Source organism: Lolium rigidum, chromosome 5, assembly GCF_022539505.1.
Source record: "Lolium rigidum isolate FL_2022 chromosome 5, APGP_CSIRO_Lrig_0.1, whole genome shotgun sequence".
In the NCBI taxonomy this organism is placed as follows: domain Eukaryota; kingdom Viridiplantae; phylum Streptophyta; class Magnoliopsida; order Poales; family Poaceae; genus Lolium; species Lolium rigidum.
Window position 1 is genome coordinate 215,786,463 of NC_061512.1, and position 26,854 is coordinate 215,813,316.

Consider the following 26,854-nt stretch of genomic DNA (forward strand, 5'->3'; position numbering starts at 1 on the left):
TAGGAGCTCACCGCTGCTGCCCAAAGCCACCACCCCATCCAAGTCCGATCTCCACTCGCTAGGCCACCGCTCGCCGAGACGCCGCCCCAGGCCTGCCCGCATCAACCTCCGTGGCCGCCGGCCGGTTTTAGGGGAGCTGCAGCCGGCCGAGACTAGGGAGCCGGCGGTGGCCGGGAACTGGAGAGCCGATTGCTGCTAGTTCTAATGGCGTCCTGATCCTGGTCCTGGTCCTTCCGAACCAAACAAAAGCTAAAAAATGGACAATCCAAGATTCCCATACTCAAGGTGTGGATGATCCCATCCCATCCCTACAAAGCCATCAACCAAACGCACGCTTACGTTCCTACATGATACCGCAAATATGTGTACTGCCGCGAGGGTGCGCTGGATATTCTCCCCCATTGGGACAACTAGTTACATGTTCACGTAGCGTATTTGGGTCTTTTGCTCTCTTTTTTCAGCAGGGAGTGGATTTAATTCGTGCCCAAATGATTAGCATCCTACGAACGGTCTCTCATCCCGCTTCGTTCTTCGTTTACTTAACACCCGTGTAACACGTGGGGTCATCAAGTGGTGTACCGTACACACCCAAATTGAGTTATGAACGCGCATTCAATCCTATCTTTGATTTGAAGAATCGTTATCTAAAGAAATTCTCTCTTTGAAATAGAACCAGGTGAAGACTGGACAGCTCATGATTGAGTACGTAGGTAGAATAGTAACTCAAGCGATCGAGCAGATTCATTTTGACATTTGAACCTCCGGTGTCAATTTTCTAAGGTTCCGTGAGAGAACCTGCGATTGGTAGCTAGCCAGGGAACGATCGATACGACGAATTTGACCTTTCATATAAGCACAAATTTGCAGCTTGTACCGTTGCTGGTTTAGCTGCTTGAGAGTTCAGACATACAGAGGGGAAAGAACGCGAAATTCACCGCAAAATTCAGTCACGGACCGTCGCAAAAATTAGGACGACGGTCGAGACTGCTATTTTGTTCTACTCGTAGTCGTGGATTTATTCGGACAGAGTGCCGCTAGAGGTAGCTAAGAATTGTTGTCTGTGTTTGCGTAGGCGCAAATAATACTATAAGTAGACGCGGAATTCTTAGTTTGACACCGTGTTTAGTTAGCATGGCATGACATGCGCCTACTTGATCTATCAATGGAAAGGGAAGTATGTACAGATTAATAGCAGTCCGTCCTGTCCTTGCATGCATGCATAAATGCTGATAGTGACAATGATATGACAACTATAGCTAACATCATGCAGTGTGGCGCAAAGAGATCGACAGTGTGAATCATATGTGCATATACATCCATCAATAATATTCTTCAGCTGAAATACACATGGACCACACATTAGAAACCGTTCGCTACGATATTACACTAGTTGATTAGAATTGGACTGACGCGTTCCAGCTAGTTTGTACATAATAATACAGCAATAATTCTTGTATAACTATACATACTTTAATACGTACCTGGCTACATATAAAAAAGGTAAGATGGGTGCATCGATACCCCCAATAATTAAGGTATTTTTTCCCTGAAGTTTTTTTAATATGATTTCAATCCTATATAAAAGAACAATTTTGTTAAGTTAGTGTTGGTTCAAGTTATACACCATTCGATTGCATCCTGATTCATGCAAATAAGTTATAAGTGGGGTTGCAACTGAGTTTTTTTTTTAAAGTGAATTTCATTTTTTACCCCGTAGTTCTGCAGTTGTGACACTAATTGCTCCGTTGAATAAAAAATCATCTAGATTATGCATTTTAGACTATTTGGATCCTCGATTTCTGGTGTGTATTCATTGGGAAAGCTATAAGGTGATTACCTAAGTTCAAAAATATCAATACGGGAACGAGAAATGAAACAATTGGATAAGAGAAGTCTGGACATAATCGTAGACGAGGGCTTCCGATATTTACACATTTTGTCGCACCACATCGACGAAATACATTGGTCATATCTAACAAAAACAAACAAAATGCTAAATTGAGGTAAAACCATGTCTAAACACTCCTAGATGGGATAGTTTTGTAAAAGTTGCACTAAATGGGGTAATATGTGTCACAAATACGCAACTATAGGGTAAAAAGTGGAATTCTTTTTTTTTATTGCAAGTGAGAATGCACCTAGTAAAATGCTCAGACCTTGATATTGATTTATTATTCTTGCTAGTCATGAGTAATGAGTTGATGATGTTAAGTGGATTCATAGTCAACTGGGAACTAGTCAAACCCATAAAAGAAAGGATGTTTTATAATTTATCGTTTCCATTTCTACATATCTCCTTCTCTCTAAATTATCGTCATTTATATATTTTTTATGTTCACTAGACTGCGATGCAACCAGATATATTCGTCACTAGATTGCCAACAACACGTGTGCTAAGTCATCATGACACCATATGTTGGTCATCGACTAAACCTATCCGGTTCTCTAGCTACTCCCTCCATACCGGTTTACAAAGCAATTACGTATTTGGAGAAAAAACTTTGACCACTAATTTAATCAACATATAAGATACATATCACAAAAATTATACTATTGGAAACTTCTTTTGAATATGAGTCCAATGGTATAATTTTTGTAACATATATCTTATATTTTGTTAATTAAATTTGTAGTCAAACTTTTTATCGAAATACGTAATTATCCTATAAACCGGGATGAAGGGAGTAGTAGAAGTTTAAATAATCGATATCATATTTGCCCTGGATTTGTGAAAAAGATCAGCACATCTCTCAGATGGGAACGTGCCTTCATACTGTATTTCTAATTCTGCATTCGGCCAAAATTTCTTGTTTATCTAGTACGGAGTATTCAGGAAAAAGTCATTTGCATAGACCTTAGACTGACATTGACGACAGAGTTCCCGGCCAATTTTATTTTCAAAGCACAATCGTCATGCAATTGCTGCCGTCCACGACCGACGATTTACATCAACCGTCACGCCGTGTCCATGATCGACGTCTAAAAAACGGTTATCTGCCTAGCATTTTCAGAGCAGACGGTGTCACAAGCACTTAAAAAATCATAATTACGTCTGCAACAACGGATCCAACACAAGAGTCGTGCCAGCAATATTTTCCCGGTTAATTGATCGTCTTGTGCTACCATGGACTTGTGTACCGTTTCTCCATTGTCAGTTTACCTCTTCTCCATGGACTGGCATTACAGATTTGGTCTAGGAGAGTACACTTTTGTCATCGGAGATAACCTGAGTAATTATAATTAATCAGCTCGACAGCTCCACATCATGCCTGCTGGGTGCCGTATCAATGCAACCAGATATTCAGATCAGTCCAAGTAATTAACCACCTCGGTCGTGCCCACCTATGACCGTCCATACATGCATTGCCATGTGAGCACAAACCGGTTAATTCAGGGCTTTCAGAAACCTGGCCTAGGCTTTTTTTAGAGAAACAAGAGAAGCTTCTTTTTACGGGGAAACAAAAAAGAACTGCGAACTCGTTTCGCACCCCTCATTTCATCTCACTTTGGCAAAAATGGAATGACATTGATATTTCATTTCATTTTTTTAATTTGAAATTCTAAGCTAAAAAAATCAAGTTTGGCTGCCACAATGATTTATGGAACGATTTCCAGAGGAATAACAGAGTTAAGCACATGAATTGACTTACCATACGATACCAATTCGTGAAATTTACAACTGAAATGACTGTTCCAATTCCATTGCAGCCAAACATGTTATGTATGGAACCTCGATTGAATTTCACAATTCTGGCACGAAATGATGGCTGTCAGATGAGCTCTACATGTTCCATTAATAGAAAGGATATAAGGACCTGAATTCATGTCTACGAACGCTTAATACTCGCACTTTCTCAAAGTGAGTTGGGCCAGCTAGCTAGCTCGGTAATGGTTAGAGTGTCCGAATTTGGAGAGATCAATGGATACCTAGACCTACATCTTAGCCAATATCAAGGAAAGGCAGGTGTAGATTACGCTTTGTTTTAGAGCTGCTTGATCAGCACGGCAGATGGAAAATGGATCTTCTGCAGAAATATTTCGTTCCAGCATATATTAGTAAAATCTTCAAAATCAAAACTTCTTACTTGGTCCCAGACAAACATGGCTTATTTATGGTTCGTAGTGCCTACTGGTTCACCATGGAGGATACATGGGTTTCATCATTGGTTTTTTCTTCAAGTATGGGAACATAACAGTGTGGGATTTCATTTGGAAATCAGACGTGCCACCCAAAGTGCAGCATTTTGCATGGAAGCTTGCAATAAATTCTCTCCCAACATGGTGTAACAAACAGAGACGGAATCTGGAGGTTTCTGATCGGTGTCCTGTATGTGGAGTGGAAGCTGGGGACAGTTTCCACCCCTTTATTCGATGTTCCATTGCTAAGAATCTGTGGATTACTATGTCTGACGTTTGGCATCTCCCTGATATTGACTCAGTTCAGAACACGTGCATTGAGTGGCTTCCCAGCTTGTTATATAATACTACAAGGTGTAGTATAAATATGGTGTTGATGACCTTGTGGAGATCCTGGCATGTTCGGAATGAGATTGTCCATGATAAACCGCCTCCTCCAGTTGAAGCCTCCAAGAGATTTCAAGTAAATTATCTTGATACGTTGATCCAAATAAAATATCATTCTGGGGAGGAAATAATCAAGGGCAAGTTCTTTTCAAATCCTGAGGCGATGAGTAAGCATGACCAGAAGAACAAACGGCAAAACCAAAATCTGCAATGGGTCCTGCTTGCGATAGGGTGGTGCAAGGTAAATACTAATTGTTCCTTTGGAGCTAGTGGAGATGCAGGTTGTGGCGTTGTTGTTAGGGACCATGATGCTACAATTTGGTTGTTTGCCTGTAGACAGCTTTTGCCCTGCCGTGATGCTTTAGAAGCTGAGTTATATGGAGTGTTGGAAGGCTTATCTCTAGCCTTACATTAGTGCAATCAGTAATTGGTAACTGAAATAGATTGTCTGGAGTTGATAAGTCTGCTTAAGAAAGGGGACCTGGATAGATCTGTCCATTCTACTATTATAGAGGAAATGAAAACCTTGCTTAAGATCAGACAAACTTGTGTTATTCATGTTAGTAGATCTTAGAATACTAGTAGCCATTTTATGGCTAACTATGCTAAAACTAGAAACCATACGGCAGTGTGGCTATCCTCCGGTCCGGAGGGTTTAGCGGGCATTTGCAATAACTTTTGTAATCTGAGTATTTGAGTAATACAAGTAATTTTGCAAAACGAAAAGCTAGCTAGGCACCCTTTGCCATGGACCGGAAGTAAGCTTTCAGGCAACGGTGGAGTCGTACGGCTCGATCGATCTGACGAAGTATATGTCCACGCCCCTCTCTCTCTCTCTCCGGACTCCGGAGAACCCAGCTGAGTTAGCACGAGCGAGTAGCTAACTAGCTGATGGCAACACGGAAATCAGCGGTCCACCGGCGGTGCACGCTGTCGTGGAAAGTGGTCAGGTCAGGGCGACGACGCATGACCACACCCGGCCCAAAGCACGTGTCAACGTCCTCTTTTAGCTACTCCGTTTGTCAATTTATTCTTCTTCCTTCTTACTAAGGGTCTATCAATGTTTCTCATCAAAAGGCTTGTAGGCATGAACTTCTTATTTGACAGCATAGAGAACACAGACCACTGAGATTGGACATGCTGGATACGGCAAAATACTACTCCCTCCGATCTCGCCAGGGCTTTAGTTCAAATTTGGACTAAGCCCCCAACACTTATTATGTATCAGAGGGTGGTAGTAATGATCATCACCCACAAATGACTACCATCACAAGCACATAAGATCAAAATGTCTCAAAATGGTTTTCTAAAGAACTAATATCAGTTTTCAAGTTCAGAATTTAGTGTGACACAGTTTGCCCCACATTACATCCTCTCAAGGAAAAAAACCAACTGATGTTCTTTAAAAAAAAAAGTAAACTGATACGTTACAGGGGAGCAACTAGCAGTCTAGCACCATGTATGCGCTGTGGTTTTCATGGCATAGTATCAGAACAGAATGCCTTTACAGAGTAACGGTGTAAAAGCGAGAACGAAGGATTGGCAAACCCCACTCACCAGAGTAGTCATCAACTTGTATCAAAAAGCCTAGTAGCAGGGCTCTGCTACATCATACAGAAGTAACATGCCACCTTGTATGATGTCAACCAAGCTACTCGGCCTCCTTAACATCTGAAATCTCCATGTCTGATGCTTTGCTTTCAGGCACACATTCTGGGTCTACTGTCTCATCCCCACCATCGGGCTGCTCGTCTGATCCATCGCTCTTCAGGCTGGGTTTCCCATCGTCAATTTTGGGGATTTTGAGCCCAAAACGAAATGATATCCTGTCAAGCAGCTCCTTCCCATCCATGGGTGTAAGCATGACACACAGATTGGTCTTTCCTTTCCAACAAACTATGGCGATTGCATTGGGATCCATGCCTATGGATTCTACATCCTGATGCCCTGGAATATTAATAACGAATGTTCAGTTGTCATTAAATCGTGATATTCATCATTTTTAAGGGCCAAAATGAAAAGGAGTGTAGTGTACCTTCGCGCAGTATTACGACACAACAGCCTCGTAGTAGAGCTGAAGCTTCCTCGCCGAATTTTGCATCCACAAAATCAGGAAATTTAATGATTCTGTACTGTAAAAGGTGCTGGAAGTCTATTGCCGATGCATATAGAATCTGCTTGGTGATGTAAGGAAGCAGCAGAGGCAATCCCTCGGATGACAACCTAAATGTGCATGGTGAATCCTCCTTTGTCGACTGCCTTTCCTGAAAGATAGGGGACGGATGAACGAGTTGCAGTGTTAAATGTAAGGTTTGCTTTCTGAGAAAAGCTTGAATAAATAAACATCACAAATTAGTGGGACACTTACAAATATCTTCAGGCCAAGCGACGTAATCTTCAGCCGCTCCCCAACTTTTATATTGAGCTCCAACACTTCTTGAACTGATTTTGAGACATAGTATATTCTTTTAACATGACTAGTATCAGGGTTCCTAGTCACAAGACGACCTTCAAGTTTAAATGAATCCTTGATGCCGTAGTAAGATACTATGCTTCTGATTGTCGCTTCATCTTTGAAAAATATCACAGGATCAACCCCTCTCCATCTGGTTTGGTTTTGGGTCTTTCTCTTATCTCTCTTTGATGCTTGATCATTTTGTACCTCAGCAACAATCACCTTAGATTCCTCAGAACTTCTATCTTCTGAAATTTGATTATCCATGTCTTTGTTTTTTTGTTCATTCAGAACATGGCTGTCATCAACCCCTTGCTGGTTAATAGAAGTTTCTTCAGAGAGCACCTTATCAGATCCTTGACCATTCAGACGATTCAAAGCACTGTCTTTCAAGATACCGCGCTCACCTTTAATCGCTTCTACCACCTGGCTCTCTGAAATTATGTTCAATGTATAGGGTACTTGAGTACTAAGAACCAGCACCACTATGAGATATGATGCAATAATGATTTAAACATATGGAATAGATGGATGAAAAAAGTACCATTCAGCGGAGAGAGTTTCTGCAGTACGGCAATAAAAAATCCTCCACTGTTTTGGTCATGGGGAACAATTCTCATACAACGATGTAGCGGTAAACTTGAATGCTCTGTACGGATGGAGGTTGAATCTGACTTTTCATCAGAGCGCCTTGGAACTTTACCAGACTCAGATTCATCTTGTTTTATCTCTTCAGTATTGGCATTGTTACCATTATTGCTGCCATTGGTCGCTATCTTTGTTTCTTGTTTTCCTTCTACCATATCCCCTGACTCATTCATTTCTGCATCGACCACATCTATGTTGACCACATCACTGCCACCCACTGTACAGCTGTCTGTGGCACCTTTACCTGAGGGGAACATACTTGGTGATATTACCTTCTTCCTGTAGTGAAGTACATCTTCATAAGTGCCCACCCAAGAACCACGATCCCGTACCTGCAATATACAGAAACAATCACGGAAAGGAGCAGAGTGCGAAGAATTATTAGATGCATAGAGGCTAACAGCGGTAGAATAATTGTGTCAGAGGATACCAAGAACAAAGAATAAACTAGGATCTGAAATAACAGCAGCTGGGTGTGGCAAGCTTCTTTTGTCTTTTAAGTGCATGATACACTAGAAAGGAATTATTCTTCCTAGTAGAATATTTACACGAATGGGAACATCCTCTCCTTACAGAACTTCTTCTACATCTCTTTACAGAAATTATATTACGAAGAAAAGAATTACAGTCAATAAAACATATGAATAGAAAATGTTTGAGATATAGTTGTATAATGTGACATGCAAGTGCAAGTCCAGTTTCCACTTTATCCAGCGCACTAAGCTTTGATTATTGTTAGTGCATAAGGTGTCTAATTAGACCACGAAAAAGATGTCCAACATTACAGGTGATGCTATTCGGAAATAGATGGAATATGTTCTGTCTCATCTTACATGATTTGTTTGTACTATCCTCCACAAAGGATGGCACGTTACAAGTTTACAAGAAGCCACGACTTATTAGGAAAAGAAACACCTGGTGGGCAAAATGAGGTACTGTAAACAAGAAAATATGCATGATATAGAAACATGTACACTAACCTTCCAGGTGCTAAGTCCAGGACGGCGGACCAATTCAGGTAGCTCGTTAGAAACATCCAGGAGTTCAACAGAATCCCCACATCTTCGCAGAATCTACATAATTGAAAAAATGGTCAATGTTGCAAAAGGCACAAGACATACAAATCAACAACTATACAAGAACCTCAGAAAGCAATATGCTAAAAGATGAGGTGTCATGTTTGGACATATCACAATGCATTTCTCTGACATCAATTTGCCGTGCACTGAACGGTGAACACCATTTTAAAATTTAATGAACCTATTCAGATATTGTTCAAGAATTTGGCCAAATCACCGATTAAATGGCCAGTTAATCGCTACTCAGTGGCTCACTGAGTAGCCGATAAATGCTGATTACCCGATTAATCGGCCGATTAACTGGCGAATTGGCCGATTAATCGCTATTCAGTGGCCGAGCAAGCCGTTACCAGTTAACGAATTCCTGAACAATGCAGATATACAAAAATATATTACCTCGCCAACAACAGCTTCATTTTCAACAGGATTCAATGAACATGTTGAGTAGACCATCCTTCCACCCACTTTAAGCAAAGCGATACCTGAAACAACGAATATATAAGCCTAACTCCCTGGAGTAGTAAATCATTAACAGGGCAAGTAGCATATAATCAAATATCAAGAAAAAAAAATCAATTGTGCAAGTAGGGGTGGACACAAAGCTCAAGGCTCGAGGCTCGGCTCGAGCTCGATAGGGCTCGGCTCGGGCTCGACTCGGCTCGAAGGTCGGACAAGCCAAGCCTGAACCTTCCGATCAAGGCTCGAGGCTCGACAAGCCCGCTCGATCAAGCTCGCAAGCCGGCTCGAAGGCTCGATGGAATAAAAAAAATTTACCATGTCACTAAAAATGTAATATTTTACAACTATATACAACAATTGAGCATTAATACATCCATAATATTGTATAAGTAGTTTCAGTAATCTTTGGTACTGTTAAGATGTGAGATGCAATGTACGTTTGAAATTTTAGATTTGGTCTTAATGTATATTTTCTGTATGATCTGGAAGTCTAAAAGAACAGGTAAGTTAATGCTCAAATTTTGTAAAGCCCCTAGGTTCGTACTACACTCACATGGAGGAAGAGCTACCATACAGCCCCAGGATCTGAACAATATATTTCCGATATAAGAACTAAGAGTATCATACAGCCCCATGATCTGAATCTAGTTATGGCCTAAGTCTAGTATCAAACACTATTTCCGGTAATGTAAAATTGCTAAAGTCAGTATATACATATGATAATGTAAGCACAGACTAATTACACTAGCAGATCTGGCAATACAAACTATAACAACCAAAAACCTGGCATGTTCTTCATTCTCGTAGGTAACGGAACAAGCTGCAGCATGAAGCGCTTGCTGCTGGCCTGCCACGCGCTGGTCAGAGGAGCAGGTGGTGGATGGCCGGCCGGCAGCGGCCGCCATTGACAACCAAAAACCTGGCATGTTCTTCATTCTCGTAGGTAACGGAACAAGCTGCAGCATGAAGCGCTTGCTGCTGGCCTGCCACGCGCTGGTCAGAGGAGCAGGTGGTGGATGGCCGGCCGGCAGCGGCCGCCATTGACACGCGGCGGCGTGTGCATCTCAGGGAACGGGCCTGGGAGGAGTAGGGGTAGGGGAAGCCATGGGAGGACGAGATAAGGGCGCCGAGCACTGGCTAGGTGGTGCAGGAGGTGGCCAGCAGCCGGCGGTGTGGGTGGCTGCTGGCGTCAACAGCAGCGCCGGCGCTAGGCCGCTAGCCCTGTGAGGGTGCAGGAGTAGTGGACAGAGTTAGGAAATATCATAGGGAAAGAGGAGAAAGGTGCTCTGGGCTTTTGGGGCAGCAGGCTCACGAGCCGCTCGAGCTGCAAGCTCGACGAACCGAGCCACGAGCCTGATTTCTTTGGGAAAATATGTGGCAAGCCGAGCCAGGCTTGGCTCGAAATTTCCCGAGCCTAACCGAGCCGAGCCACGAGCCGGCTCGGCTCGATTCCACCCCTATGTGCAAGGGAGAGACCACCTTAAAGGTGACATAAAATGCTTAAATATGTTTCAAAAAATAAGACCCTAACTTAGAGAACCAACTTGACAATTTCATGGAGCAGATAATTTGAATGGTGTATCTTTTAATCCTTACCACGCATAGCTATTTCCACTTGGAGACGATGAAGTCCATTACCCATGCCAATATTCCTGGGTAGCCAATTCAGTCGATAAGGAATTACAAAGAAAATGGAAGCAGCAAACAAGCTAAACGATACAGTGCTTACCACGTTCTCCACATATCAGGAGCCTTACGGACAGTTCCATCGCCACTGCATGGCACATCACACAATACACAATCAAATTCCAACCTCTGCGGCTTTGACTCATCTACACATGTTTCCGGACAGAACTTTGCAAGACTACAGCCAGGAAAATTTTGGGCTTCATGATTTGTCACTATCAGATTGGCTGTGCACATTCTTTTTGTCTGATGTATTAGAAGGTTGCATCTTTGCACATCGAGATCATTAGCTACCACCTAAGTTACAGAGTAAGAAGTGCAAAGTATTAATAACAGATGATATAATCAACGTATTTTAGAATTGGCAGAAATAATATAATAATAACTATAGCTGTAGATAGATAAATCCACCATGGCATTTGGAAGCATCCCAGGCTTTGTTGACTGGTGGATCATCTCAAGTAACTGGAAAGTTTTAGACCCTGGAGCGGCACACACTGCATAAGGTCACAAAATTCATGAGATATATTAGTTTATTAAAGAAGTCTTCCCTCGCAATAAAAACACTGTACTCAAATACTGTTCTCCCTAGCTAGAGTTCTGCGTAAATAAGTTTAATCCAAAATCAACCAAAAAAGACCTGGCTTAAATAGAGATTCAACTACCTCATGGAGAGTTGTGTAGCTACAATTGCTAGGTGTTATGTTTTTTTCACTTGTTAGAGAATTCCATCCCTAGAAGATAAGGAGACACTGGAGGTGAGAGAAACTGACTAGCATCGGTGCTGAGGGTGTGCAAAACTGAAACCAGCTCAAACAGTGGAAACCATCCAGTTAGTACTTAATTCATTTTCATTCACAGTTTGAATCTCAACTCCGAAGCTAGTACAAATTTTTGAACTAGCCCAAACCGGTCAAACAAACCAAACCGTGTTTGCACAGGCTTAACCGTTGCTAAGGGATGTGAGGTAGGTGCGAAGATAAATAAGTTTTGTACCACCACCAAGCTTATCACCCAACGCTAAGCTAAATAAGACATGTTTTTAAATTGTTATCGTACTCCTTAGAACCCATATATGGTGCTCAGGGATGAAAGTAAGAGAGTTCAATGGACAGAGAACTCTGATTCGCCTACTTTAGCGTCTAATACATACGGATGTGAATGCTCTTATTGCAGTTAGAAAAAATCTTCATACTAGTACTTAAACCCTTTTTTAGCAGCAACTTGTTTTATCGGGCATTTAGGCTATGGACATTATAAACCAGATTATTGGAGTAGCCGAAGTTAGGCAATGAGGCAGTTCAAATGAAAGAATTTTTGTTATGTAAATTGCATGCCGCCAACATGTGAAATGATGGACAAAACGTACTGTCAAGAATATGATGGTCAGGTTGCACTTTCAGAAACAAAGGTGGAACCTGCAAGAGCAATAAACATCATTTAGATAAGATCTGACCAAGACATCACAGATAAACAATATAGGGCATCTACGGAGTAAACTCAAAGCACCTACCATGCTGACAGCCTCTTGCCTAGTTATATTGCCAACTTCATTCTCTTGCTTCAAGAATTCATGGAAACTGTAAAGAAAACGAGGATGTTAAATAAAAAATGATGTGTCACTAGAATATAGTATGAGAACTTCCAGCATTACAAATTACAAATTGTAATCGCAGCACATTACTAAGCGTGCAAAGATTACACAATTTTATTCTCCAAAGAAATTGTGGGGGCAGGTGACAAACATGATCTTCTTTGCCTTTTATAATATGGTTTTACTTATTTGCCAATGCTTCAGCAAATCTAAGGTACTAGAGCTACTCTATCAATTCAGTTAGCACCCTCAAAAATATAATGAGAAACTTCAACAAGAAAGTAGAACATTGAATGTAGGATGCAATATGACATTACATGTTCCCAAAGAGGTAATTGAGAGTTTCAGTGAGCCCTCAATTTCAGATCAAAAAATTCAAGGCAAATAATCGAAGGAGTGAGTTGGTTGACAGTTGATTCATGGGGAATTTCACTCTATTCAGCCAATCAGATTAAACACTTTGGATTTATTAAACAACGTTTAAGGGAAAAGGAAATATCTCGACAGATCATGGATACATAACTTTATGTAAAAAGAAATTGCAAAATTCATTCCTTTTTTATCATACACCAGTTTAACAAGTACCCTATACTGCATAGAGTTCTCCTGTGGCCTCTGCTTTTCGACAGTTCTATTGCAGAAAGCCCAATGTGTTGGCACTTAATGCAACTAATGTTAAGGGAAGATTAGTAATCCTCATCATACAGGGCCATTGCAGCCCATAGAAAAAATCCTTTTCAGTATGTTCCCAGGCGACTTTCCACTAATGCTGCCACAAGAACTCCTCCAATGCCGCCGGCCAACCTCCCGGTGATCATCTTCATTAAGGAGTAAAACAGGAACGGCAAACGCGGAGGCTGGTATCAGCATCGCCGTTTGCATTGAGCGCATTCGACAACCTGGGAAATCAACTGCCTGGGCGCTGGATGATTTTTATTCCACTATGCACCCAACTGGACGAAGCAAACAGCGTGGAGTACTAGCTACTAGACTGATTATTACATATACAAATCCCTTCTGTATTTTGCAGCCTGCATCATGGGGTAGAAGCTCAACACAAAGAAGCGGGAAAACTACTGCAGCCCCACAGCCTCGGCGAGACGACAGATCAGGCCGAAAGAACAGAGCCCCTCCTGCCGGCAAGGCAGGCGGAGGAGATGGAGCTGCCAGATATGCGGGAAGAACTGGGCTGTGTTTAGACTCATCAACGATTCTAACAAGTATGCAGTTTACTAACTACCCTTTCACTAAGCAAAGCAGGTAGATTAGTAACACTAACCACATCTGTTAGTTTGCTCATGCAATTAAACTTCCAGAAAGCACAGAAGCACTTGTTGGTAAGGTTCATTCAAAATAAGCATCAAGCAGCACAAGGTCGGTTTACCTCTCAAGTGCCTGGTTTCTCCTCAGCTGCATCCGAGAAAAGTTCAAATGCCATGCGAGATTGCCAGGGTACCAAGGCAAAGGCCGAATAGCCTCTTTTTCATGCTCATCACTGACCTGTGCATGACAAAAGCATTACAATACAGAAAATATCAAGGGCATAAATTAAATGTATGAACAAGTTGTTTAGAAATAACCTCAGTCTCTAACGACTTCCTGAAGTCATTTTCTAACTGTGATTGTATGTCTTGATAAAACTGAGAGCTGCAAAGCAAATAAAAAGCATGAGCTCAATAGGATAGAAGAATCAAACCACCGGACTAAGAATTAAGTTATCAGCAATTATTTCGGACATAAAAGGAATTAAAAAGGTTTTTTGGTACAAATAACAGGCCATTTTATAAGAGTACATTCTGCTTGAACTATTAGGTTGGTTGTTCATATTCTTCCAAAGCAAACACATATGAAAAAGGTGAGAAAAGTAAATAATAAAGTATCTGATGAACCAAAGCAACCAGCAGGCAAACCAGAATAGAGAGCATATCATCCTCTCATATAGGTTTGATTATATAAGCATGCTTACATTTCAGAGAAAGTAGGATTCAATTACCTCGCATTAATCCTGAAAGCGGCAGGCAATGGCTTCCGGAGCATGCTCATGAAGGTATCCCACTCTTCCTCAGGAACAATTTGCTGCCCCTGTAAGGCATACACATGTTTACACACTCAATAGGATTTTAGCAGAAGCCACATCAAAAGTTTGCAAGTAATGCTACGTCCAGCTGAAAAACTGCAGCAGCCACAACTACTGAAAACAGGAGCAAAGGCAGCTTAGGCCAGCTATACTCGATAGTCTACAGATCAATACTCGATACCTCAATCCATCCATAAAGCTGTGCCTTACAAATAATAGCTTATACTATAACACATCAGCCCCTAAATCAATAAGCCATCACATGCTAAACTGAAATATACTTGCAAAATCCTAGGCTAGTAAGCTCCAAGTCATGATGAAGCCAAAAATGCAGAACGGGAAGCTGCACGTGATCTGAACCAAGCGGCCTGCACCTTGTAGTAATCCTCGAAAGCCGGGTTCTCGGTGGCGAACGGCTGCCAGCCGCCCTCTCCTCCTTCGCCGCCGCCGGCACCGGCGGGAGGGCGCTTGGGGTTGTCCTTCCAGACGTTCTCGCGCTCCTCCTTGAAGTGGCGGCGCTGCGAGCGCCCGCGCTTCCTGCCGCCTCCCATCTCTTCCTGCTGTTGCGGCCTCTCGGTGGCGGCGCGGAGGAAGGTGGCGGTGGCGAGGCGAGGAGTTTGAGCGGCTGCGGCGGTGGTGGGGTTTAGGGAGTGGCGGCGATGGAGGGGGAAGAAAGGTGAGGAGGTCGCGAGCAGTGGGGTATCTTAGGCGGGCTTTGGTTGGTGACGCGTGGGCTGAAATATTACACTTGAAATCGTAACGGGCTTCGCGGTTTAGCTAGCATCCATGGGTCCGTTTTTCAAATTGCACCGATTCATACAAATTGTTTCTCAGAACTTCTAATTGTTTCTCAAAAAATATTAGTAGGAGTAATAATTAACCTCAAGAAAAATTTATACTATTTCTTTATCCAGATTTACTAGTTCATGTCCCGAAGCTTGTTGTGTGATGACATGGTTGTGGCCTCTAGTTGGAGATTCTACGTGTGTCATTTGTCGTGCGCAGACAAGGGCACAATTTAGGAGGAAAATAGATGGAGATTTCGTATTTTTCCTAGATTATTAAAAATCATAATGCAATATTTTGAACTAAGAATAAAAATAATGTTAATTATTTGCATTGCTCTAATTGCCTTTGTCATTGTTTTTGTTTGGACTGCCATGTATCTCATAGTGTACTACCATAATTGCTAATTTTGAATGGCTTTAGTTATACTACAATTTTTTTTGGCTAATGTCATGCTCTAATTATTATTTTGGTACCGCCTTTCTCTCATAGTTGTATTGAACTTAGAGGCATTGAGACACTTCCTTGTCAAATCTCGTTATGGGAAGCTTTGCGAGGGTATATCGCTGTTGTGGGTTAGGGATTTGTATAATCCTCCACCTCCTCAAGACAAAAGTGTAATCCTACGCAATAAAATTCACAAAAGGTGATGCCAGTGATCAGAGATGCGCAACTATATAGTGATCCGGAAGACATAAACCACATTTTCTACTCGTGTATCTTAGCCAAATTTATTTGGAATACCTTGTGACTTGGTAGTAATATGGTTGGTTCAATAGCTTTTGTGTCGTACACTACGTATTGTTTGTAGTATCTTGGCAGCTCAGAGTTGAGTGCTCTGGATCATTAGAATAACCTCACTTGTCAAATGGGTTTTTTCTAGTTCCTTGCCTTTTTAAATTGATAACCATGCTGAAGCTGTCAATGCCATTGGCAAGAAAGACAAGGCGTTGCAAGAGGTGATGATAAGGATACAAGTGACGTCTTCGTAAGCATCGTTGGGATATCATATTCTCCTATCTTATTTCCTGCTAACGGTGACCTTTGTTTAATACGCTTTCACTTGGTCAATATGCCTTTATTATTACTTTGAAACCGGACTCGGCTCGATGTGATGTCATTTCATAGGTACGTAGTAGCTACCAGCTATGACTATGAGGAAAATGTCTTTTTTTAAGAGCTATGTTTGGATACGGTCATGAGGCTGCATTTGATATGATGTTGAGGCACCATTGGTGATGCTAGTGTTATCGCCAAGGAGTTACGACAGAGGATGGCAATTAATTTAGTTGTTGTTTATGGTGCAAGGAGATGAAACTTTCAGTGCTTAAGAGATGAAACTCGCTTGATTCTCCGGAGTACTGTATATATTTCTCATATGAGATGCTAGCAATTTATACGTATAATCAACTCACCGAAGAAAAGATGTGTTGTATCTTACGGTTGAATTGTCTATGACTGCAGTTATGAGCTGCATTGATAACATTTGCATGCTCAGTCAACCGTTGAGAGGGGCAGCCAATCCGCTGAATCATGCTCAGTGAAGCTACAATTGTCTTCCCTTTAGATCCAGCAGCGCCGTCATCTTCGTGAGTAATGTAACAAAACTGTCAATGACCACGAGACATGGAACTCACTGGAAAGAGGCTCACGGACTCACGGTGTGTCCCTGCGTGAATTCCACCGGTGTAACTGATAGGCGGTTTTAAGAGATACTGAATGAGCCCAAGGAGTAAACCAGGGGCGGAGCTCTACAAGCTGTACACGATGTAGATGCATTATGGTCAAAGAAATTCTTTTAGCAGTACTTGTGCGATTAATAATGCCAATGCATCACGTTAAGCTAAAAAGTGTATCAGGGAGTAGAAACAAGGGCTTTTATCCTATCCTCGAAAGTGCTTTTGCACCGGATTTGGCACGAACCGGTGCTAAAGGGGTCATTAGCACCGGTTCGTACGGTCTGCACGTCCAGGGGGCATTAGCACCGGTTCGTGCGGGACCTTTTGCACCGGTTCGTAACACGAACCGGTGCAAAAGGGTTGGCGTCAGCCACGAACTCTACCCTTTTGCACCGGTTCGTGTTACCTCCACCCCCCCCCCCGTGGATCGCCGTTTTTAACACTGTAAAATAGAAAAGAAAATGATAGATTATTCAAAAAATAAAATCTTTTGAGATTCATGTATGTTATGCAACCTACTATTAGGAAAAATTAACAAATTTAAATTTTCACATTTATTGCAAAAAATGTTTGAAAAATGGTAAAACCGCATTAACTTTTGCATACGACGTTGAAAAAAAACGTATAATATATCAAAATCATCGTGGGAAAAAATTACATCCGAATTCACCGGGGTTTACCCGGTTAGCTAATTTTTAGATTTTGAAAATTCCAAATGAAAATATGAAAGCAGGAAGATTTTAGTTTTTTCCAGAAATTTAGGATTTTATATTTTTTTATTTTTTAAAATTAAAATTAATAATTGCATCCTGCATAAAGATTGCTATTACTTTTAGCAAATTATAAGATTCTCAAATTTTTAGGTTTTAGGTTTGGCAAAAAAAAAATTAAAATTAAAAAATTGAAAATAATTAAAAATAATACAAATTATAAAGTTAATGTTTATTTATTTATTCAAGATTATTATTACAACATTACTTTGGTTTATTAAAATAATTATTTGAAATTCGAACAATAAAGAAATATTACATCGATCGACATGTTAATAGGATTGATATGATACTACTATCACATACATGCGCGCGAAGCACTTGGATGCGGGATGGGAAGGAACTTGGAAGTTAAGCGTGCTAGTGCTAGAGTAGTGGGAGGATGGGTGACCGAGCGGGAAGTTTGAGCACGAGTAAGTAATTGGACTAGAGATAAGTTTAGTTAGAGACTAAACTTGTGAAATAACTAAAATATTAGAAATTCTGAAAAAAAGAAAAAAAAAGAGTAGAAAATAATTCGAAAAAAAAGTGTTTTTCTGCCGCGGCAGCGTTTTGAGACGTCTGCCGCTGCAGACCCTTTAGCACCGGTTCGTATTACGAACCGGTGCTAAAGGTCCTCCCGCTCGGACACCCGGGAGCCGCCACGTGGTGCACCCTTTAGCACCGGTTCGTAGCTGAACCGGTGCAAAAGGGGGGGCCTTTTGCACCGAATTGTTTGCACCGGTTGGGCATCCGGTGCATATAGCCCTTACCAACCGGTGCAAAAGGCCCGTTTTCCACTAGTGTTGCAAGGCTGCAAACTTAATCAATGCATGCATTAGGCGATTTTTCCTCTAGCTCTGCCCCTGATTTATGAGAAAACAGCCTGGTGTTGTTGTATAAACTATGGCGTTGACGTACTTTTACTCATTATATAAGTATAACAAATTGCCCGATGTACATCATGGTACATGAACCCATTCCCAACTTGGTTCATCGTGACACCGGATGCCTGCAACTCGCAAGCAAAAAAATGCAGCGGGACGAATTCAAAATGCCATGATTGGCTGTAACACGTTTGGTCAAAGTCAACACATGCAGCCTACGTACCTGTTACTTGTGGAGACTTGGCAGGCTGTCACGCCAGCCGGAAGCACCACAAGCGAAGTCTTACTCCTACGTATTTTCAAAACCAAAAGTCGTAATCTCGTTGCAACTGAGGGCAGACGCGTTGAGTAAACACCGAGTTCCATTGGATTGGGCCTGCAAGTTGCGATAGTCTTCTCACCGGGTTGTACTAATTTGTAAGTTAGAAGATTCTCGTCCGTTAGAGAAGACAACGAACGAGAGATTTTGAACAATATGCATCGAATCAAATGTCTGCAGGTTTGTACGTGATTTAATTACTACTCTCTCCGATCAATAAAAAGTATTGAAAATTCAATTTGGCTTTTGGGTGCATATGCTCTCTTTACCCATAAAAATATATTTCAAATTGTCAAAAAAATTACAAAAATTTCTGCATGTGCATCTCCATAATATATGTGAGTTCACTAAGTTCCATAAAAAACAATATTTTCTGTGGCCTATGTAAAAAAGGAGAAAACTTATCTTGAAAATAGCCTTATTATCAGCACTGAATTTTGTCTTTTTTTGCACACTCCACATGACAAGTCGATTTATTCAGGAACGACTTTGTGAGCGTGTAGCACATGAAAATGTATGTGTGAATTTTTTTATTTTTTAAAATTTTAAAATATGTGTAAGAAAAAGTGAAGGAAGCATATGCTCCCATGTCCAAAACACCACTCCCAGTAGAACTTTTATACTACGTTAAGAACCTTTGTACTAAGTACATCTATGTTAGTGGACCGGAATGATTGGCACCTCGACTTATTGGCATGCATGTCGTGTGTGATGAACTTCCATGTGACATACTCCAAAAATGACAGCAGTAGGATTTTTTTTGCCAATCAAGTGCCTAGCAACGTTCCAATCAACTAAAAATCTCCATAAGAGGTAATATTTTCCTTCATGCATTCTCTGGCCTGTAATTGTGACAAAAGATAACTTTCTAGAAAAACAATCGCAAGGGGTATTTTTTGTTTTGTTCTTTGACGATGACAGGACTATATATATAGTTGTATGGTCAAACATCCACATGCCATCCACCTTGTATCTATCTAAGAGTGTTATAAATATATTTTCACTACTGGGTACACAGTATTGATACAAAGCTGAGATGATCCGGCCCAGATGCTAATCTGGGTGCCGCTCTACGTTGATTCTTATGGCTATACGGAAATTATGTTGTCAATGACATGTAAAAATCATATCATTTGATTGTGTGGAGATGGGTTATCTCATCGGAAAGGTTGAAGCCGAGCATTATTCCGATAGAGATGAACAACGCTGCGTATGAGATAGCTTGTTGTCGTCATAATATTTCATGTCATTCGACGGGCCTACTAGATTTCTTTTGAAAAATCTGGTGAACCTTGTAATTATTATTTGCGATCAATTAAAAATATTATGGTGGTATTTTTCTTATAAAAAATAGAAGGATACCCGTTCGTTGCTGCGGAGATTTGTTGCATTATATTTAAATTATATTAGGGTGTATGGGAGATAAATATATGAACGAATAATATGAGAACTTAAACAAAAAAATATGTGTGGTACATTCTATTGGTTACTATAGTATTGTAAAACAATAGGGGAAAACAATAACTGAATATAAGTAACCGAATATTTGTTAAATTTACTTGGAATTTCCAGGTGGAAGAACAATTTGAATGTAGGGCTGCCTTTTTTTGATAAACTCAAATATATACTTGGCACCCCCTAATGGATGATCCTCGGATGGTTGTGTGGTGTTGTCTTTACATGTGATGTTGCTTTTGAAAGTGATACACTCTGGTGATTTCATAGTGCTGCTCATCTTCGCATCAACCTCCATGCAATTTATACGAGTTTCTCTCGAAGAATGATGTGATGAGGATAGAATATTTAGTTGATGCATTATTTTGTTTCCCGTAGAAGAAAAGATGTTCATTTTGTAAATAACATAGGCATGTATAGTTGAGAAAAGAAACTACACATGCAGTAGAAGAATTCTTTTACAGGAGAACGTTATGTTGCTTTTCATAGAGCCTTTAAGGGACAAATTTGTATTATTAGCAACTATCACTAGAGCCAGATTGAAAAATCGTCCCCAGCTCATTGTGGAGAACCGTCTCTAAATGTCGTTTTTGTGCTAGTGAAATAATTAAGATTGTAGGGAGAAATTTTAGTGGTGAAGCTTTGTGAGAATGCCGAGGCATCGTGATGACCGGGACAACATAAATAGACGGATAGATGGTGAGAATCGGATGGCCATGATTACTTAATAATATGGATAGGCTACATGTGTACATAGATTGTCATAAATAAATCATGGTGGGTTTTATTTTATAAGAGATATAGATAAGTGTAGAACTATGCCTGGTGACTCGTTCCTACGATGCTTATAGCATTTGATCTCTGCTAGTATCATTGGTTAGGTTATAGGGCCAAATCCAAGTCTTAATGTCTCCTCAAATAATCCAAAGGGCGAGCATGTGTGAAAGATTAAAAAAACCATGAACGGGTTTTAGAAGCTATTAATTGTTTGCCTTGATTAGGTATCATATTACATTAAACATAAAAACAAGGGGAAGTGATGAAGTGAAGAAAGCCCTAATTATGGAGAGGATTGCATAATTGGAGAGACTGCTAGAATTGGAGTAAAGCCGTGATCTAGTAGTGCTAGACTGGAGCTAGACAAGAATCGCTGAGCACGAACTTAAGCAATTGAAGAAATCTATTTTGATAGATAATGGAAGAATTCAAATAAGCAAAACTATTGGTTCTATTCTCGTGATGCACCCTCTTGTCCTGGAGTCGGTGGAAAAGGGTGGAATTTCCTATTCCTGGAATAATCAAAAGATTAATAGCATGAACAGCCAAGATTAGTTTTTTAAACAAAGAAAGATAATTTCCATTTTCATTAATTTAGAAATTTTTGGAACATTTGCTTAGGACAAGTTCTAGAACTTTGCAAAAAAGCCTGCTCTTGTGAAATTACATTACTCAAGAATTTTGCACCTACTAATCTCCGATTCCTTGCCTCGTATTTGATCTTAGAGATGATAATGTATGTGGTTGAGGATTGAAGACCCACGGGTTGGGTTCTTTGCAAATTTCTCATTACATATCACAATCGTTGATCTAAATTCATTCTAAAGGGAGGGTAACTTCTGACAAACGGAGCGAGGCCCGTTGCCGGTAGGTTTGGGCCGATGCCACCGCCTATATATACCTCTTGTAAGCCGCCGGATAGGGTTTATTAGATTATAAGATAACCCACTGCAGTTGTAAACACTCCACGATATAGTGAAATTTTATGGGCTAGCGCCCGAGGTTTTTTCCATCTGTGTTGGAGGGGGTTTCCATGTTAAAATCTCTTGTCTCCGCTACATTTTCCTTTTCATTCTTCGTTATTTGCTTGTCGTGTTTATAACAATCTTGAGGCCGTTTCTTTTCTCGCAGATCCTTGTGCACCACTCTTCTACAGAAATCTCATGGGCCTATTGCGCAAGAAACATGTATGCACACCACACCAGCATAGGATTAATTTAGGCCAAAATTCTTGTGGCGGAACGACATTTCAAGAGAAGGTGTGCAGCCAATTTTTGGACTTGGTTGTATAGAGGGCAATTCCCACAGCTGGGCCACCTATACTATTATGCATGACCATCCAATAAAAAATAATCATTTTGAGGGAGCACAAGTTTGCCACAATGTGGCATACTGGCGTTCAAGGAAGTTAAACTGGTGCCTTTGAGTTCGAAAAGTCCCTTTGGTACATGAGCACGAGTGCCCCTGGTGCCTTAAAATCATATTATTTAAATTTTAAAAGTAATGAAATTAAAAAAAATTTCTTCGAAATGGGGAGTATCACTCCGGCTTCTGCATCATAATGATGCACACAACCATTTATTAATAAATCCAAGTTAAGTGCAGTTTTACAAATCAAGCATCGTCTGGAATTGATACAACAATCAACCAGCGAAAAACACACAAACTACTCTGAGTAGCCATCATAGAAATCTCCTAGTATGACGCCAGCCAGTCTGGCACCAGATATCCTGAGAGATCATCTGGAGCCGTGTGCATCCAGAAAATATGGCATCCCGCTGTCCCTTCGGTGACAGAAGAGCTCAAAGCCGAACCCAATGGAACACCATATGGATAACCTACAAGAAATGGAAAGATTGTTTTTTCTTAAAGGTAATATTATTTCTGACCCTCCATATAGATCAACATAAAGCAGAAACCTCAATCCGGATAAAAGCCTTAGATTGTCTATCTACTCCATTCAACCAATTAGCAAACATATTAGTACTATTGGTTGGAGGTGAAAGATCATATGTAAAATTCACTGTGCGCCAAAGAAGCTTAGCTACAGGACACTCAAAGAATAGGTGCTGAATAGATCCTTCTTCTCCATAGAAGACACACTTCGTGCACCCATTCCAGTGTCATTTGGCTAGATTATCTTTAGTTAACAGAACCTTATTACTCAAAAATCACATGAATATATTTATCTTTAGTGAAATTTTAACCTTCCATAGATATTTTCTTAAAAAAGGGATATGATCACTCATAATATCCTCAAACATTGATTTGACCGTAAACAACCCATTAGATGTGAGATTCCACACAAAACAATCACTTTCTTCATTCAAAGTGACCGTCATAAGTTTGTGACACAATTGTAACCAAGAGGTCCATTTGTTACCGTTCAACACCCGCCGGAAACTATATTCAAGGGGGTTTGGGCTAACACATGGGCTACTGTTACATTTTTGTGATGAACAATGTTATACAAAGACGGATATTGTTGAGCTAAAGACACTTTTCCCAACCAAGCATCTTCCCAGAAACGTGTACCCATCCCATTTCCCACTTTAAAAAAACCTAGAAAAAACTCTTCCTTAACCCCCATCAACCCCTTCCAAAAGGGAGAATCAGTAGGCTTAACTTGTACCTCAGCTAAAGTCTTTTGTCTTAAGTATTTGGCTTGTAGCAATTTTTGCCACACCCCGTCCTCATTCAGAAGTTTAAAAAGCCATTTGCTCAATAAGCATATGTTTTTTATTTCAAGAACCTCAATACCTAAGCCCCCTTAATCTTTAGGCTGACATACAATATTCCATTTCGTGATTCTATATTTCTTTTTCTGTTCATCAGATTGCCAAAAGAATCTACATCTATAGAAATCCAAACGTTTACTTACCCCAACAGGTATTTGTAGAAAGAACAACATAAACATCGGTAAGCTAGTTAATATTGAATTGATAAGGACTAACCTATCATCATAGGATAGTAATTTACCTTTCCAGCATCCCAACTTGCTCTCAAATTGGGTTTCCACCGGATACCAATCAGAAATTTTGGAGAAAAATATATTATATTTTGAGCTATACAAAAAAGACAAATTTTTGACAAATATGCGTTTCTATACGTAGCCACAAATTTGGTTTTTTTACTGTAACTCAAAATACAATGCAACTTCTAGCGAAACTTCGCACGAGTATTCGGAACATATATATGCATTCATGAAATAAATGTGGTGATTTTTTGAAACGCAGATACACAATTTTTGAAATATTTTAAAAAATGAGAGCACTGGTGCTCATGTGCACCGAATCTGTTTTCCTTTGAATTATTTGTAGACTGGCGACCGTGCAATATATTTTTCACCATTTCTGAATTTCCGAAGAATACAATCGGGGACCTTTGTGAGATAGGTGGTGACAAAGGATTAACTTATCAATGCCTACGGGTTGTAGACTAGGGTTTAGTTGGAAGTAGAGGGCAAGTAGATCTCGAAGGTTTCAGCCGAAAAGTACTCGACGATTATGAAAACTAGGGTTTGAGAGACAATGATTCGATGCTTTCTTTGTCCCTCGACTCCCCCTTATATAGGAGGCGGAGCCGAGGGATTCGCAATACACAAGTTTACAGAGTCCGGGAGGGTTTCCAACCCATCCCGCAAGATTACAAACGATGACTACTATTACAACTCTAGCTTTCCTTAATAGTATCTTGGGCTTCCGAATCTTCTTATTCTTCGGGTGATGGGCCTTCAGTAAACCCCAGGTACCATATTCGGCAGGCCCATTGGGTATGGCTATGTCAGTAGCTCCCGAGATTTTGCTTGAATTGCAGAGTCAGGGAAAATCTCCACCTTTATATTTACTCGACAACTTTAAACTTCTCTATATTTCTTCATATGAATTTCTATATTGTACAGGGATAATGGTAATTGGGGCTAGTTCATCTGACGGATTAGGTACTAGTTAACTGCTCTAGTGGCAATCCGCACAAACCTACTTCAAGATCACGTCCCCGGACATGATCTCGGGATACTGGTGTAAACTTCGACAGGTGTCGCTTAAGGTCTTACCATTCTGTCGAGTCCCAATTATATTTATCGGGTACCTAACGCGTCCGTTAGGATTTTTCTTCGTATCTGTTGATACGGATAAAGTAGCAAACCGACGTCAGAGACGGCGCCACGCCACTCAGAACGGGTCTGGGGTCTTACCTTCGCAAAGTTTTGCGGCATTCAGAAATTATTCGCAACTTTGGGGTCTTACCTTCGCAAAGTTCTGAGAATATATTGTCGAGTGCTTTATTCGGCTGTTGGAATGGCACATTTTATCGAGTCAACGGATGACTTATATTGCTCTCCCGATGGGAGTATATGCAGAGTTATTTTATAACTCGAAATATACTCTCTTGTTCTTCTTTCTCTCTTTTTTTTTATAATTTCATCGGGCACGCGAACAGCGTTCCCGATGGGAGTAGCCCCCGAGGCTACAGCCAAGGACTTGTGCTTGGGTGTAGGCTCCACGCCTTATGCCGCTATATTTTTCTCTCCCGAAACTTCCAAATCTCTCGGGTGCGCGAACAGCGCTCCCGATGGGAGTAGCCCCCGAGGCTATGAACAAATATTTGTATTTGATCATAGGCTCACACCATTTCTATTTTGTCTTTCTCAAATTTTTCTTTTTTCCAAAGTAGCCCCCGAGCATTTGGGCAAAAACTTGTATTTGATCAAAGGCTCTCGAAATAATCAATAATCTTTTGCTGTCGAAAATTTCCCTTGTCAAGGTGACATCATTGCTTACGATAGCCACGATCAATATATCGGGAAATCCCGAGAGCCTTTCCCTCTCTCTTGCTTGTGGGCCGAAATTTCGCACCATTTTGACACGTCGCGCAAGTGGGGGACACATGTCCTCCACTTTTCCTAGTGCACGTACTGTAGTTGCTGCACTTTCTCGTCCATATGAAATTACCGTTTACCCCTTGTTCACGTGTACACCATCTGTGGCGTAATTTGTCAATCGAACGGCGTGACGATTCATCGCACCTCTATATAAGGGCGTCGTCTTCCTCCTCTAGTCCTTTCGCTCGCGCCGCACCTCTGTTCTCCTCTGTCACAAATCCTCCCTTGCGCCGCAAAGCTCTTGAGCTCAACCATACTCGCACCTTACTCCAGCGCCATTGTTGATGCCTCCGCGCAGACTCACCAGGCACAGCACGCCTGAATCGAAGATGGCAACTGAAGATCTGGCGAACACAGAGTGGGAGAGATCCAAAATCTCCTCACAAGACATCAACCTGCTGAAGAAACTGGGGATCAGCAAGAAGCAGGACGCGCTTCGCTTCCCCAGTGAAGAAAGTTATCCAACCCCTCCAATGGAGTACCGGGTTAGTTTTGTCGATCATCTCATCCGCGGTCTTTCTGCCCCCATCCACAATTTCTTACGGGGGTTGCTTTTCATGTATGGACTGCAACTTCACCACCTTACTCCCAATTCCATCCTCCATATCTCCATCTTCGTCACGCTTTGCGAGGCTTTCCTGGGAGTCCAGCCTAACTGGACTCTTTGGAAACGCATTTTCTTCTGCCGCCGTAATGGCTCTGCCAATGTTTCTTATAACATTGGTGGCGTTGTTATCTGCGTCCGCCCCGACGTTGAGTACTTTGATGTCAAGTTCCCGGACTCGAGTACAAGGGTGG

The 26,854-nt window shown here is 41.1% G+C and overlaps 1 protein-coding gene across 1 annotated transcript; it reads right to left on the reverse strand.

The window, feature by feature from the left end:
• Positions 1-5,931: 5,931 nt before the first annotated feature.
• LOC124653455 (RNA cytosine C(5)-methyltransferase NSUN2-like) lies at positions 5,932-15,088 on the reverse strand. Its single transcript, XM_047192518.1, has 15 exons — positions 14,897-15,088; positions 14,439-14,527; positions 14,026-14,092; positions 13,830-13,945; positions 12,365-12,431; positions 12,221-12,269; positions 11,263-11,348; positions 10,895-11,148; positions 10,762-10,817; positions 9,103-9,188; positions 8,608-8,700; positions 7,524-7,959; positions 6,893-7,413; positions 6,560-6,788; positions 5,932-6,471 (listed from the first exon to the last, which is right to left on the reverse strand). The coding sequence occupies exons 1-15, from the start codon at positions 15,071-15,073 to the stop codon at positions 6,176-6,178; spliced, it is 2,622 nt and encodes an 873-aa protein (XP_047048474.1). The 5' UTR covers positions 15,074-15,088; the 3' UTR covers positions 5,932-6,175.
• Positions 15,089-26,854: the final 11,766 nt, after the last annotated feature.

Bases quoted from the DNA above. Each gene is read 5' to 3' on its own strand.
- LOC124653455 (XM_047192518.1), bottom strand. From the start codon at position 15,073: ATGGGAGGCGGCAGGAAGCGCGGGCGCTCGCAGCGCCGCCACTTCAAG. The intron at 8,701-9,102 runs GTAATATATTTT...TCAATTATGTAG, and splicing joins ATGAAGCTGTTGTTGGCGAG to ATTCTGCGAAGATGTGGGGA. The intron at 6,472-6,559 runs GTACACTACACT...TTAATATTCCAG, and splicing joins TGTCGTAATACTGCGCGAAG to GGCATCAGGATGTAGAATCC.